Genomic DNA, 14,569 nt, shown 5'->3' with positions numbered 1-14,569 from the left:
CAAGAATACACACAAGTGCTGTACGACAGCAAAATTATACATTGAGAAAACAGAGCGTGAAGACATATGCACAACATACAGAACAAACTCATACAGATACTGTATATAAGCCAATATACGCACACACCTCCGATAGGTCTCTTCTGTCCACCATGAGGACAGCAACTTATGGGACTGTCAGTAGTATATCGAATATATGTACATTAAATATGGGAATACTGGGGGGAAAATGGATAGTCTTCCTCCGTCCTAAGGCCAAGGTCTCCAGACAAAGGTGTTACTATGGTGCTGGTCATTCTGAAACGCTCCAGACGTTGGTGGGCTTGAAGATAACCAACTTGGTGGATTGCCATTGTTTGAGCCATTCATGGAAGGGGAGTAGGGGCTGACATCCCCACCAGAGTTCGGGGAGACATTCCCATCAGAGGACAAGTCATCATCCCTTCGACCTACTTTATTACATTGGTTCAGCTGGTTTGGAAATCTTAACCGATGTTGAAGGCGAGTCTGAAGCTCGTCTAAGAACCAGGCTTTGGCTGTTGGGTTGATATCATGGATGAAATCTTCAGTCCGGTCCAAACAATCTCTAAATCCAGAGATGTAAAGCTTTTCGGCAGGTGACACCCATCTGTGTGGTTCTGGGAGAGAAGAGGACAGTAGAAATTATAAAAATAAAATGTGACACAGGCCAAGGAAGGTAAGATAGACCTAAACGCAACATCAAATGAGAATGGATTTTGATAGGACCTAGTCATGGAGACTAAACATTGGGGCAGCCATTCTAGGTGCCATCTTGTGATACCCTTAAAGTGGTTTTCAGACTGTTTTATATTGATGACCTATTCTATCCTCATAATAGGTCATCGGTCTCTGATCGATGGGGATCTGACACTCGGGACTCTCAGCGTTCAGGTGTTTGAGGAGGCCGCGGCACCTTCTCGTAGCTCACCCTAGGCAAGGGACATCATGTTCAGTCACATAGCTCATATCTCATTCAAGCACAGACACTATACAATGTATGGCATGGCGTTTGGCAAGCTGCAAGGAGGCCATGGCAACATGGCCTCCTCAAACAAACAGATAATTATCAGGGGTCACAAGTGTTGAACCCCCACCGATCAGATACTGATGACATAACCTGAGGACCAGTGATCAGTATAAAACAGTTGGAATACCCCTTTAACAGCTGTTGATTCTCTTTCTCCACAGGAAATTAGTCAGACAGTGCTTTTGTGGCCGGTCTTCAATACATTTTTTGACTGCAACACCCAAGTTAGTGACGTTGATATCGAAAACCTTACCCAAAGCAGACCATGGCCTTGAACAGGACCACAAAGTAAGCATTTCTTAACTGCAATGTCTATGATAGAAATGGACTGCTCCATTTACATTAAACTGGCACTGGTCCATCCCCTCTAGGTAGACCTTTGATCTGGCCCTCAACATTTCTACAAGACCTTCATAACCAATCAGAATATACACAAATATGGTACACATTCAGGTTATTAAGAAGGCCTGACTGATCTTTCCCTCCTGTCCAATCACATGGCACACTGGTGGGTCAATTGCGGTCACTCTTGCTTGTATAAAGAGATCAGAGGCCACCCCTAATCCATAGGAATGAGGTCTAAGCAAAGCCATGAAATAAGGTTATGTAGCATATGAGCATCTAAGACTACGAGTCTCCATAAATCCAACAATAATTCTTCCCATCAATGTTCTGATCTTTCCTGGTGACAAGAGATAGAAGATCTCAGAGTTTTGTCCCCGGGGTATCACCACCCTACAAATTACCCCAGTTAATGGGGTATTCCATTTTTATTTTTTTTACATTTTTTTTTAACTGCTTTGTTATATAATAGGAAATCATATCATTTTCTAACATACAGTACATGTATTAAAAATCCTGTACCTTTCATCAGGCAGTTGACCCCCTATATGCAGTAGAATGGTATGGCCCATGTATCAGCCAGTTTAACAGTAATGTGACTCCCTACACATCATGTGATTTCTAACGTTCCATAAGCAGCCGTGTTACCTGACATACATGTGCCGGGTCTGCACACAAGTCACATTCTTGTGATAAGTAAATTGGACAAGTGGTGAAATCATGACTTATTGTGGTTACTAGAGTAACTACATCACTGTGTGTATTTACATGGCCACCTGTCTCTAGGTGATGCAAAACTGTTGCCTGTCTGTAGGTGATGTCGTCAGGTTAGTAAAGCTTAGAGTAAAACATAGAAGATCTTCTACACGCACACCCTGACAGACATGGTGTTCAGCTGCTGCAGATAGTAATACGGTACATGTTCTGCTCCTCAGTAGACTACCATTCACCTGTTAGATACCTGGGAGGGTCACATGACCGACGCCATGTTTAGTCCTATCCAGCTCTCCTATGGATGTCTTTTACAGGACTAAAATGGGTCAGATCATTTTTTTTCCCTTTAGGAGAGCCTGCTATGTGGATATAATAAAGGCCTGTGACAGATATTAGAAAACTGATCAACAACTAGGATATGCCCCTATTGTCTCATATTGTTCCACCGCTGGGACCCGCACCTACAACGAGAACGAAGCGGGGAGCGCTGTGGCTCGAGGACCACCACCAAGAGCTGCTCCCATAGAAGCGAATGGGAGCGCACCGCACATGCTCCCATTCACTTCTAATGGGGCAGACAGCAATGCTCGGCTATTTTCGGTGTCCCCATAGAAATGAATGGAGGGCGGCTGCGCATGCCCCCTCCGTTCATTTCCCGGCTCCGTTCTCATTGTAGGTGCGGGTCCCAGCGGTGGGACACGCACCTATCAGACAATGGGGGGGGGGGCCATATCCTAGCGATATGCCCCCATTGTCTGAGATGGGAAAACCCCTTTAAGGCCTCTTGCCCACAACCGTATGCTCTCCGAGATATACAGTCCGTGAGCGGGCCATATGTCCCGGAGCGGCACTGACCGTGCGCACGGGAGCGCACAGCATCATAGATTACAACGATCCTGCGGACGTCGGGCTGCCCGCAGGGCTATTGTCCCGCACTCACATGATAATAGTCCTGCGGGCAGCACGACGCGCACAGCATCATTGTAATCTATGATGCTGTGCGCTCCCGATCAATCCCTGAACATATGGCCCGCTCATGGACCGTACATCTTGGAGGGCATACGGTTGTGGGCAAGAGGCCTAAGCATGCTTAAAAAGAAAAATCACCGCTTGCCGGCAGCAGATCGTGCTGTCTAATCGTGATCTGCCGCCGGCAAACCACTGGACAGTATGGGGACGAGCGATGGCATAGTGGTCGCTCCTCACCGCGCTGAAGAGGAGATCGCTGCATGTAATAGCCGCAGTCTCCTCCAAATGATTGCGGAGAGGGAACTTTCCGCTTCCCTCCCGACAATCACTTACTGATCTGCCCAATACGGGCCTAAAGGGGTCGTCTCACTTCAGCAAATGACATTTATCATGTAGAGAAAGTGAATACAAGGCACTCGCTACTGTATTGCGATTGTCCATATTGCCTCCTTTGCTGGCTGGATTCATTTTTCCATCACGTAATACACTGCTCATTTCCATGGTTACGACCACCCTGCAACCCAGCAATCCAGGTGGTCGCGCTTGCACACTACAGGAAAAATCAACGGCCTATGTGCGCTCCCGCAGTCCTGGCCACCGGAGGCCGGAACTTTTTCCTATAGTGAGCAAGCACGACCACCACTGATGGATTACAGGGTGGTCGCAACCATGGAAACAAGAAATGTATACAATTGGATAGAAAAATTAATCCAGCCAGCAAAGGAGGCAATATGGACAATCACAATACAGTAGTGAGTGCCTTGTATTAACTTTCTCTGCAGACATGGCGGAAATACAGCCTTTAAAAGGGAGTCTCACGCCGATTCACCCTATTAACCTAATAACAGTGTTATGTCCACGGCATCCCCCCTATTAAAACTGTGCTTACCGCTAGTTCCTTGCCATCATCGTTCTGCAGAAACACTTTTAATCCACATGCAAATTAGGCTGTGAAGGTGCCCAGGGGCGGCGTTACAACGGCCGGTGCCCAGGCCCCTGGGTCATTTTCATACGAGGGCACTCCCCCCTCCGCTGCGTTTGCCCGCCCTTAGTCTCTGCTCTAACCTCCCTCCTCCCGTCCGTAATCCTGCGCATGCGCCGATGAACGAGATATCTGCACGTGCGCATCAAATGACCACAGTCGGGCCGGGGCTTCACAGTTTACCGTGCGCATGTACGGGATTACGGACGGGAGGAGAGAGGGTAAGAGCAGAGACTAAGGGCGGGCAGACGCGGCGGAGGGGGGAGTGCCTTCGTATGAAAATGACCCTAATTTGCATGTGTTTTTCTGCAGAACGATGATAGCAAGGAGCTAACGGTAAGCACAGTTTCACTCGCCGATAGTGGACTTCCTAGAACAGCAGAGAGCCAGCTTGGCCATTTCTGGAAGCCCCGTAGCAGTGAATGGAGAGCAGAGCCCTGTTCTGACATAGGAGCCGCCTATCGGACGTTTATGGCATATCCTCCATTTGTGTCCTAGGTGGGATAACACCCTTTGAAGGGGTTATTGAAGACCTATCCTCCGGATGGGCTGGGGTCAGACACCCCGCGCCCCCTGCAAACAGCTGTATGAAGAGAAGGCACGCACCGTACACGCGCGCCCTCCCGTCTCCCTTCCTGCCGATATAGCAGTGGTGAGCAGGAAGAGACGGCACAAGCACCCTGCGCATGCCGTCTCCTCATACAGCTGACCGGCAGGGCTATCCTGAGGAGAGGTCATCAATATTAAAAGCTCGGAGAACCCCTTTAACCATTTAGTGTTCAGGACAGGAGGAGTTGTTCTTTACTACATCAGGACATATCTGGCATGCGCACACATCACACGATTGAAATGATTTATACCATGCGGTTTCATACGTGCCACGTTCCGGACATAGATTACGGCAAGCTCCAAGATCTCCGCCTTCTCCATTTTAGGATTCCGAAGTTTCTGTGTAGGACAAGAGACAGGTTGAAGGAATGACACCACTAGCGGTCAGTCTATGGCGACTGCGGCCTGTAGAGACGGCACGCGGGACTCCGTAAATCCCTAGAAGGTCTGTAAGGATTGGGGAATATTTATATACTGTCCGTAAAAAAGGAGTGAGACCATGATTTTAAGGTCAGACAAAAAAAAAAAGTTGGCGACCATGATGGGAGTGATAAGTTGGGCCCTGAAGAGGACCTGTCGCCTTCCCCATGTAGCATCTATTCTGATGACTATGCTGTGCCATTCCTTTATTACTGCTAGAATTGATCATTGAATTGCTAGCCGTCTGCAATGATGGGCGTTACCAGTTGAGGACCCTCCAAATGGTAACACCTAGCTGGACCCTCATTGCAAATAGCCAGCAATTAAAAGGGGTTATCCTGGAAAAGATAACGATGACTTATCCTCAGCGAGGGTCCAAGTCCCAGCATCCTCGCCGGTCCGCTGCGGGTGGGTCTGGAGAGCGATGCAGCTTTCCAAAGACCGCTCCGGTCACATTGTGTAGTGGCCGTGCTTGGTATTGCAGCTCAGCCCCATTCACTTCTATGGGGCTAAGCTACAACTAGGCCATGGCCGCGGCGCTCGAGGCCTCCTAATCTGCGCCTCAGCAGATCCGATACGGATGACCTATCCTGAGGAGAAGTCATACACAGCTTTTCCTTTCATTCAGTTTCTAGCAGGAATAATAGAGGAACGGCAGAACATAGAGTCATAAGAATAGGTGCTCCAGTAGTTACTAAAACAGACATGTCAGGAGAGGGACAAGGTGGACCCTCTGTAAAGGGAGCCCGTCTTAAGATGTGGCTCTATAATACACACTGCCTCCACGTCACATTGTTTTTTGTTTTTTTTTTTAAAGCCATTTTGAAGAAATCACCTTTAGAAAATGTACTGAACTCCTTGACCTGGAGTCACTGGGGCGGCTGGATGGGGGGCCTGGAGATCTGGCGATTGTACGGAGCCGCCCCAATGACTCCAGGTCAAGGACTTTGCGCGAGTCAGGTACATGCTATAAAGGGGATTTCTTCAATATGGCTATAAAAAAAAACTAAAATAAAACTATTACTGACGGGAGTGTATGATGAGGAGCGGAGGCCGGGGGTAACACATTACACCAGGGATGCTCATCCTGCGGCCCTCCAGCTGTTGTAAAACTACAACTCCCAACCATACCCTGCTGTAGGTTGTCCGGGCATGCTGGGAGTTGTAGTTTTGAAACAGCTGGAGGGCCGCAGGTTGAGCATCCCTGCGTTACAGAGATCAGACCGCTGGTATACAGAGATAAACACTTATTTTTTGTATCTCGGTGGTAGAAATAACCAAGTAATCGTCATATCACTGGACAAAGACAAAGTAAAAAATAATAAAGATCGAAAAAAAGGCTATGTACATTTTTTTCCATTATTGCATTGTACTTATTTTGAGCTAAAAAGCATCATTTTTTTTTTTCAATTGTTCTTCATTAAAAATATGGAGCCCTTTTCTCTGTACAGAGCCGAGATGCTCTACAGCTGCCTGTGGATTCTCTGTCAGACCAGGAGCTGACGGGCTCCTCATCTCTGCTCTCTGACATTATGAACGCTCTTTCTTATCAGTAAGATGAGAACTGCGCTATTATGTGGATTAAGTAAGCGTTTAGGACCCCTCAGTAATGGAGATGAGGTTTAGTAGATGTCACACAGCTAGACAAACGGGTTACCCCTTTCTTTGTGACAAAACTGCTCAATAAAAGCCTATTCAAAATATGATTTTTAGCCACAAATAATGAGTGACATACATTCAAACAAAAATTGCCGCTGAACATAGGGGTACATAGCCTTTATAAAATTAAAAAATATTTAAAAAAATTTATTTTTTACTTTTTCTAGCAAAATAGGTGCTTGAAGTTCAGGTGCCTATCCCGCTTCAGTACACCGCTGGTTTAAAGGCTCCCCTGGGGCTGCTCTGAGCGTCACTCCTCTGCTAAAGCCTGGCATAGATGGCACCAGCAGGAGGAGCGCTGTGCTGACACAGTCTGCGGCAGGAGCTCCACAGCACTGCGCTCCACCTGCTGGTGCCCACTCTGCTTAATCCTGACTTAGCCCATCTATGCCAGGCTTTAGCAGAGCAGCGCTGGTACAGCCAAGGGGAATCTGTACAGCGGTGGGGTATGGACTGCAAAGCGGGATAGGGACCTGAACTTCTGGCGCCCATTTTGCTAGGAAATAAAAAATAAAACCACAAATGAAAGTATTACAACTATATATATATATATATATATATATATATATATATATATATATATATATATATATATATATATATATATATATATATATAACACAACATGCACTATAGGCTTTAATAAAGTCTAGGAGACATTTTAGGAACTCTGAAGGTTTTTTTCAGAAATAATGATGCCGGCAGCCTGCCCCCGCGCCTCCATCTTCCAGTCCTCGCACCGTTTCCTTCCCATTGGACATGCTCCGCTCCGGCTTGTGGTCACATCACAGCCGGTAGCGGAGCACGTGACCATGTCCATGTCCAATTAGATGGAAAGAGTGCGAGGACCGGAAGATGGAGGAGGATAGATCTTCTGCTTCAGGGGGCAGGCTGCCGTCGCTTCATGAAATACCCCTTTAAGGAGAAAAGATAGGAGGAGATGTAATCCTAGCACAAAGCTCAGCAAGAGGAAAGTATTTTTAAAATTCAAACATTGTAGACGGACGTTGGCGTTTTCCTCTGCGTGTCATACAGCGAGCCGCCGTTACCCTATTACACCTGACGGAGACTTATCAAACCCGCTCCTGCCTCCAGGATGGGGCCCCTGAAACGAAGGAGGGGCCCAAGACCCACGTCCTGTCCCATTCAATAGCTGAGCCGGCACTTGGCTACATTCCCGAACTCCCATAGAGGTGAATGGAGGACGGCTGCGCCTGCGCAGTGCACCCTTACTTTTGGGGGCCTGTCCTGGAGGTAAAAGCAGCACATCCTAGCGCTATGCCACCAATCTGGAGGTAAAAATACCCCTTTAACCCCTTCAGGACACTGAGATTTTCCATTTTTTGGCGTTTTTCCACTCCCCGCCTTCCCATAGTCCTAGCTTTTTTTTTATTTTCCCGTTCACACAGCCTTATGAGGGCTTATTTTTTTGTGGGACAAGTTGTACTTTCTAACGGTTGCATACCATGTAGTAGGAAAAAATAAATAAAAAATCCAAATGGGGTAGAATTGGGAAAAAAGGCAATTCTGAAAAAGGTTTTTATTCATTATTTTTATTTATTTTTTTACACTGTACACTATGAGGTAAAATTGACCGGTTCTCTTCATTCTCCGGGTCAGTACGGTTACAACGATACCACAGACACTGGCATCATTTTTATTGGGTTTTAATAGTGGAAAAAAAATAATTAAAATCTTTGAGGAAAAAATAAATAAAAAATTTGTATAACCATATTCTCTGACCCCTAGAACTTTTTTTTAGCCATGTGTACGGGGCTCAATGTTTGCAGGACGATCTGCTCTTTTCAGCGATACCAATTTGAAGTGTGGGCGACTTTTTAATCACTTTTTATAAAAAAAATAAAAATAAAAAAAAAGGCAAATTGGTTGGTTTCCATTTTTTTCCCCGTTACGCCGTTTGCCGTACGCCATTTATATGGTTATATTTTAATTGTATGGGAGTTTTCACACGCGGCGATGCCCATGATGTTTATTTTTTTTATTGGTCAAGTATTTTTATTTTAAGGAAAGGGGGGGGGGGGGGGGATTTGAACTTATTTTAATTTTTATATTTGTAAAAAAAATTTAAGTCACCTTGGGTAAAAGTCAGGTCCTGCTGCCTCCGGCGAGTGTCCCCCCCGAGCCTGCAGGTGGAGGAGGTTTTTTTTTTCAAAGGGGTTCTGCAGTTTGTTTAAGCTAATGATCCATCCTCTGGATAGATCAGCATCTAATCTGCGGGGGTCCGACACCCGGGACCCCCGCGATCAGCGCCGCGGCCTTCGCACTGTTTACCGTTGGCCCAGCGACGTCACGACTAGTATCACCTGGCCTGGGCGTGGCTAAGCTCTGTTCACTTGAATGGAGCTTAGCCACGCCCCCAGGCCAGGTGATACTAGTCGCGACGTCACTGGGCCAACGGTAAACAGTGCGAAGGCCGCGGCGCTGATCGGCGGGGGTCCCGGGTGTCAGACCCCCACAGATCAGATGCTGATTCTCTATCCAGAGGATGGATCATCAATTTAAACAAACTGTAGAACCCCTTTAAATTAGTTGGCGCTGATCTGTCTGATAGCAACCAATCACAGCTCAGCTTTCATCTCTTACAGCACGCCTGGAAAACATGAAAGCTGCGCAGTGATTGGTTGCTATGGGGAACAGGGGCAGCTTCTTTTGGACAGCTTGATCCATCTGCTCCCCTGTAGTCCGGTTACTAGAGGAAGGAGTCTCCGCATGGTGCGGAAGGACCAACCGGTCACATAGCTTTATTCAAGGGAAACCTACCTTAAAGCCATGTCCTACGATTTGGTTGGTGGCATTGGTACCTGTGAACATAGCCGCCCCCCCCCCCCCCCCAAACTTCACATCTATGGGCAGCTTTACCCACCATAGGGGCCATCACATGGACGACCCAATTAATCACCTCATCCACTTGGGCGGGGAAACCGGCTCCTCACCGGAGGCTGCAGGACCTGGCACAGCCTGGTGAGGTCACATGATGGGAAGGTCCTGCTGCATCCAGTGAGGGGAGGGTGTCCCTGAGCTGCAGGTAGGGGAGGGCGTTTTTTTTATTTGTTGGTACTAATGGGGGCATTATTGGGGACACTAAAATATATACACACATAGGGGGCCATTATATGTACAGGAGGCAGTGGGGGGGGGGGGGGGGGGGCATAATATATACTGAGGGATTGTTTTTTTTTTTTTAAGTTTTATAAAATTCATGGCCATTAAAACAGACACAAAACAGCCGAAAAATGGATGCACTTCCTGACGCTCAACAGACCTGAAAACCGGACGGCGTATCCGCATTTTGCAGAACGGCCGGCCCTTTATAGAAAGGCTGCGGTGCCACGGCCTCTTCCCGAGCCACGCGCTGTCACATTCATCCGTCACGCGGCCTAGGCGCATCTCAGTCCCATTTAGGTGACAGTGTCTGAGCTGCAATACCGAGCACAGCCACTACCCGATGGACGGCGCTGTCAGAAGCTGATCGTTGGAGAGTCGGACATTGATGACCTATCCAGAGGCTGGTCCGTGTGATGGCGAACCTCCGGCGCTCCAGCTGTGGAAAAACTACGAGGATGTACACTTGCTCGGCTGTAGTCAGAAGAACTCCATAGAAATGAATGGAGCATACTGGGAGTTGTAGTTCCATGACGGCTGGAGTGCCGGAGGTTAGCCATCACGTTCAGTGCCGGACTACCAGATGTTCTGGATTACTGCGCTCAGGTGAAAAACTCTGGGGCCCATCTCTTAGCACTGATCAGAAGTAGGGATCGACCGATATTGATTTTTTAGGGCCGATACCGATACTGATAATTTGTGAACTTTCAGGCCGATAATTTATACCGATATTCTGGGAATTTTCATTTTTGAGAAAAAAAAAAATTCCTACACAAATCTGCTGAAAATTAATATGTTTATTGTTAATGTGTATTTTTTTTTATAAGTCTTTTTCATTTATACTTAATATTTTTGTGTTTTTTTTTTTACTAACTTTTAGCCCCCTTAGGGACTAGAACCCTTGTCCTATTCACCCTGATAGATCTCTATCAGGGGGAATAGGAGCTCACACTGTCCCTGCTGCTCTGTGCTTTGTGCACACAGCAGCATGGAGCTTACCATGGCAGCCAGGGCTTCAATAGCGTCCTGGCTGCCATGGTAACCGATCGGAGCCCCAGGCTTACACAGCTGGGGCCCCGATCGGAGGAGCAGGGGAGAGGAGACCCTGTGGCCACTGCCACCAATGAGTAATACTGGGGGGGGGGGGGGCGCACTGCGCCACCAATGTTTTTACTATTGGCCGGGATTGGGGTGGGGGGCGCACTGCGCCACCAATGATTAATACTGGGGGGCTTGGGGGGGCGCACTGCGCCACCAATGAAGATAAGTCTCTCAATCATTCATATACAGGAGGCGGGAGCTGCAGAATCACATAGCCGGCTCCCGACCTCTATGAGCGGTAGCTGCGATCCGCGGCACCTGAGGAGTTAACTACCGCAGATCGCAGCTATCGCTCATAGAGGCCGGGAGCCGGCTATGTGATTCTGCAGCTCCCGCCTCCTGTATATGAATGATTGAGAGACTTATCTCCATTGGTGGCGCAGCGGCCACAGCCCCTCCCCTCCTCTTGTCTTCTCTTCTGTCATTGGCGGCAGCAGCAGCACAGGGGGAGGAGACACTGCTTCCTTCTCCCCTGTGCTGCGGAGGGAACACAGAGAGCGCTGAGAGCAGCGCGTTCTGTGTTCCCAATACTTTATCGGAATATCGGCAAAATAGATGCCGATACCAATAACGTTCAAAATCCTCAATATCGGCCGATAATATCGCCAAACCGATAATCGGTTGATCCCTAATCAGAACGATCAACCCTATTAAACCAAGCATGCAGCCTGGTAGAGGTGATCCTGCCAGTTATGGCTCACGCACACACAACCAGTCCGTATTTTGCGGACTGGAACAGCCGGCCCCTAACAGCACAGTGCTATCCTGGTCCGTAACGCGGACAATAATAGGACATGTTCTATATTTTGGGAACGGAAATACAGACATACGGACACAGAATGCACACGGAGTAACTTCCGTTTTTTGTTTTTTTGTGGAACCATTGAAGTGAGAAAAAAAAAAGAAACGGACACGGAAAGAAAATACGTTCGTGTGCACGAGCCCTTAAAGGGCTGAAAAATGGCTTGTGGTGTTCAGGAGAAATGAGACTTTTATTCTTAACGTAAATGAGGGCTTCAGTGCACCGGGGGCGTGGCCTAGCCTCTCAGTGCACCGGGGGCGTGGCCTAGCCTCTCAGTGCCCCGGGGGCGTGGCCTAGCCTCTCAGTGCCCCGGGGGCGTGGCCTAGCCTCTCAGTGCCCCGGGGGCGTGGCCTAGCCTCTCAGTGCCCCGGGGGCGTGGCCTAGCCTCTCAGTGCCCCGGGGGCGTGGCCTAGCCTCTCAGTGCCCCGGGGGCGTGGCCTAGCCTCTCAGTGCCCCGGGGGCGTGGCCTAGCCTCTCAGTGCCCCGGGGGCGTGGCCTAGCCTCTCAGTGCCCCGGGGGCGTGGCCTAGCCTCTCAGTGCCCCGGGGGCGTGGCCTAGCCTCTCAGTGCCCCGGGGGCGTGGCCTAGCCTCTCAGTGCCCCGGGGGCGTGGCCTAGCCTCTCAGTGCACTGAAGCCCTCATTTACGTAAAGAATTAAAGCCTTACCGATTTTCACAAGATGAGTATTATTTTAACCAGCAGGATCAACACTACGAGGCAGTGGTCTGATGGGGTTAATGCTGCTGAAAGGTGCCATTTAAAAAAAATATATATAATATTGTACCACGTCAGCATAGTCGATACCTGATTTCCCGTCAGTTTCAGAAGCTGAACCCTCATCTCATCCAGACTCCGGTTTATCCGATCCCGTCGCTGTTTCTCTACCACAGGCTTCAGGATCTAGAACAGGAGAGGACAAGTCGCTGGTTAAAGGGGAACTCCACACAAGGCCTGGAAGCTGAACAGTAACACGTGGTGGGTGCAGGACCAAAAGAAAAAAAAATATCCTCTCGGACCTTGTACCGGGCATAACGTAGGATCCTCTTTTCACAGAGTATTAGCTCAGCAGGATCAACCCCATTAAACCTGGCAAACTTATTACAGGTAGGTTTGATCCTGCTGATTAAAAATTAAGAGCAGCTGATGGGGAAAAAACTAAACAAAAAAAACAAAACACCGTATTCGTTATGCAAATGAGGGCTTCCGTGCAGGGTGCGCTCTTCTTCGGGGGCATGTCGCTAGGATAGGTCACCCATGTGTGAGACGGGGTAGCCCCTTTACGGTTTTTTTCAACCATTTAGCGGCCCCACAAGGACTATAATACACTGTACGGTTTATGCAGCGCAGTGCATTATACCGCCAGGCAGGCCTTGGGATGGCGCTCCCATAATAAACATACCGGCATCTCCGGAATCGCGGTCACCCGGGGAACAGCTATTTATTTATGCCGAAAATGAACGCGGCTAAATTTTTAACAAAAACCCAGCAGCAGTATAACTGGTTCCCCCCCCCCCAACCTCTCCAGAAAGAGTTAATAAAAGCTTCAGTAAAGTCATGTGAACCCCAAAAATGGCGACAATAAAAACTACAACTGGTACCAGAAAAAAACAACGGGCAGATGAAGCAATAAGGAAAAAATATATAAAAAAACCAAACCCAGCTTGCTCACTAAGGGGTTAAACAGCCGGAAGGCTCCGGATTAGCAGTGCAGTCCACAGAGCGAACCCCAGAGACCGCAGTGTGAACAGGGCCCTGGACTAAGTGACCCCGTCACTGCCGGACTTAACCCTTCACCGGCCCCAGTTTCCACAAAACCAGCCGGGAAGTCTGCAAGTCTCAGTGGGAAACTCCGGCCCTCAATATGCTGAGAGTTGTAGCCCCCCCCCCCCCCCAGATGGAGAGTTTAAAAGAAAAAAAAAAAAAAAGCCAACATGAGACAAAAATCTTTAGAGTAGAGAAGCCGCAGGTGATTATTGCCGCACGATGCGAGCCCTACCTTCCTGGACGGGGCCGTCTCCGCGCACTCCTCCTCCATGTCGGGCATAGTGACTGCAGAGCGGCGGCCGCGCACGGCTTATATACCGCCCGGCCCCGCCCCTCAGCGACCACGCCCACACACGTGGCTGCCATTTGGTGACTACTGTACAGTTGGAACTAAGCGCTTCTCATCGGAGTCTACAGTGTGGGGGAGGGGAGGAGATGATGGGGGAGGGGAGGAGTGTATGAGGAGATGATGGGGGGGGGGCACACTTTGATGATGGTACATACGGAGCGGTAGTTGTTCCTGCTTCTCCCGCCTCTCACTCTCCGTCTGCAGCCGTTCCCTTAGTCCCTGTACACACTGCAGAGTCCGCACTGTGTGACTTCAGGCTGAGATGTGACCTGCGGTTCGGGTGTAGTTTCGTTAGCACCGCGTCTGTGTCCGGTGTCCGTTCTGTGGATCCCAGAATAAGCCCCCCACTGACAGGACGCCCCCCGACACTGACCACAGAGCCCCTCACTGACAGGACGCCCCCCATCATCGACCACAGAGCCCCTCACTGACAGGACGCCCCCATCACTGACCACAGAGCCCCTCACTGACAGGACGCCCCCATCACCGACCACAGAGCCCCCCACTGACAGGACGCCCCCGACACTGACCACAGAGCCCCCCACTGACAGGACGCCCCCATCACTGACCACAGAGCCCCTCACTGACAGGACGCCCCCCATCACTGACCACAGAGCCCCCCACTGACAGGACGCCCCCATCACTGACCACAGAGCCCCTCACTGACAGGACGCCCCCATCACTGACC

At 49.1% G+C, this 14,569-nt stretch overlaps 1 protein-coding gene across 1 annotated transcript; it reads right to left on the bottom strand.

Moving 5' to 3' along the window:
- LOC120987269 (transcription factor HES-7-like) lies at nt 1-13,822 on the bottom strand. The gene is made up of 4 exons (XM_040415854.1): nt 13,765-13,822; nt 12,573-12,668; nt 4,916-5,003; nt 1-638 (listed from the first exon to the last, which is right to left on the bottom strand). The coding sequence occupies exons 1-4, from the start codon at nt 13,810-13,812 to the stop codon at nt 250-252; spliced, it is 621 nt and encodes a 206-aa protein (XP_040271788.1). The 5' UTR covers nt 13,813-13,822; the 3' UTR covers nt 1-249.
- Between the last annotated feature and the right edge of the window lie 747 nt (nt 13,823-14,569).

Source organism: Bufo bufo, chromosome 1, assembly GCF_905171765.1.
Source record: "Bufo bufo chromosome 1, aBufBuf1.1, whole genome shotgun sequence".
Lineage (NCBI taxonomy): Eukaryota > Metazoa > Chordata > Amphibia > Anura > Bufonidae > Bufo > Bufo bufo.
The sequence above is the reverse complement of the archived record's forward strand: the minus strand, read 5'-3'. Positions and strand labels throughout refer to the sequence as shown.

Coding starts and splice junctions, on each gene's coding strand:
- LOC120987269 (XM_040415854.1), bottom strand. CDS start 13,812: ATGCCCGACATGGAGGAGGAGTGCGCGGAGACGGCCCCGTCCAGGAAG. Junction 12,669..13,764: donor AGACGGCCCCGTCCAGGAAG/GTAGGGCTCGCA, acceptor CTCCTGTTCTAG/ATCCTGAAGCCTGTGGTAGA. Junction 5,004..12,572: donor TGAAACTGACGGGAAATCAG/GTATCGACTATG, acceptor TGTCCTACACAG/AAACTTCGGAATCCTAAAAT.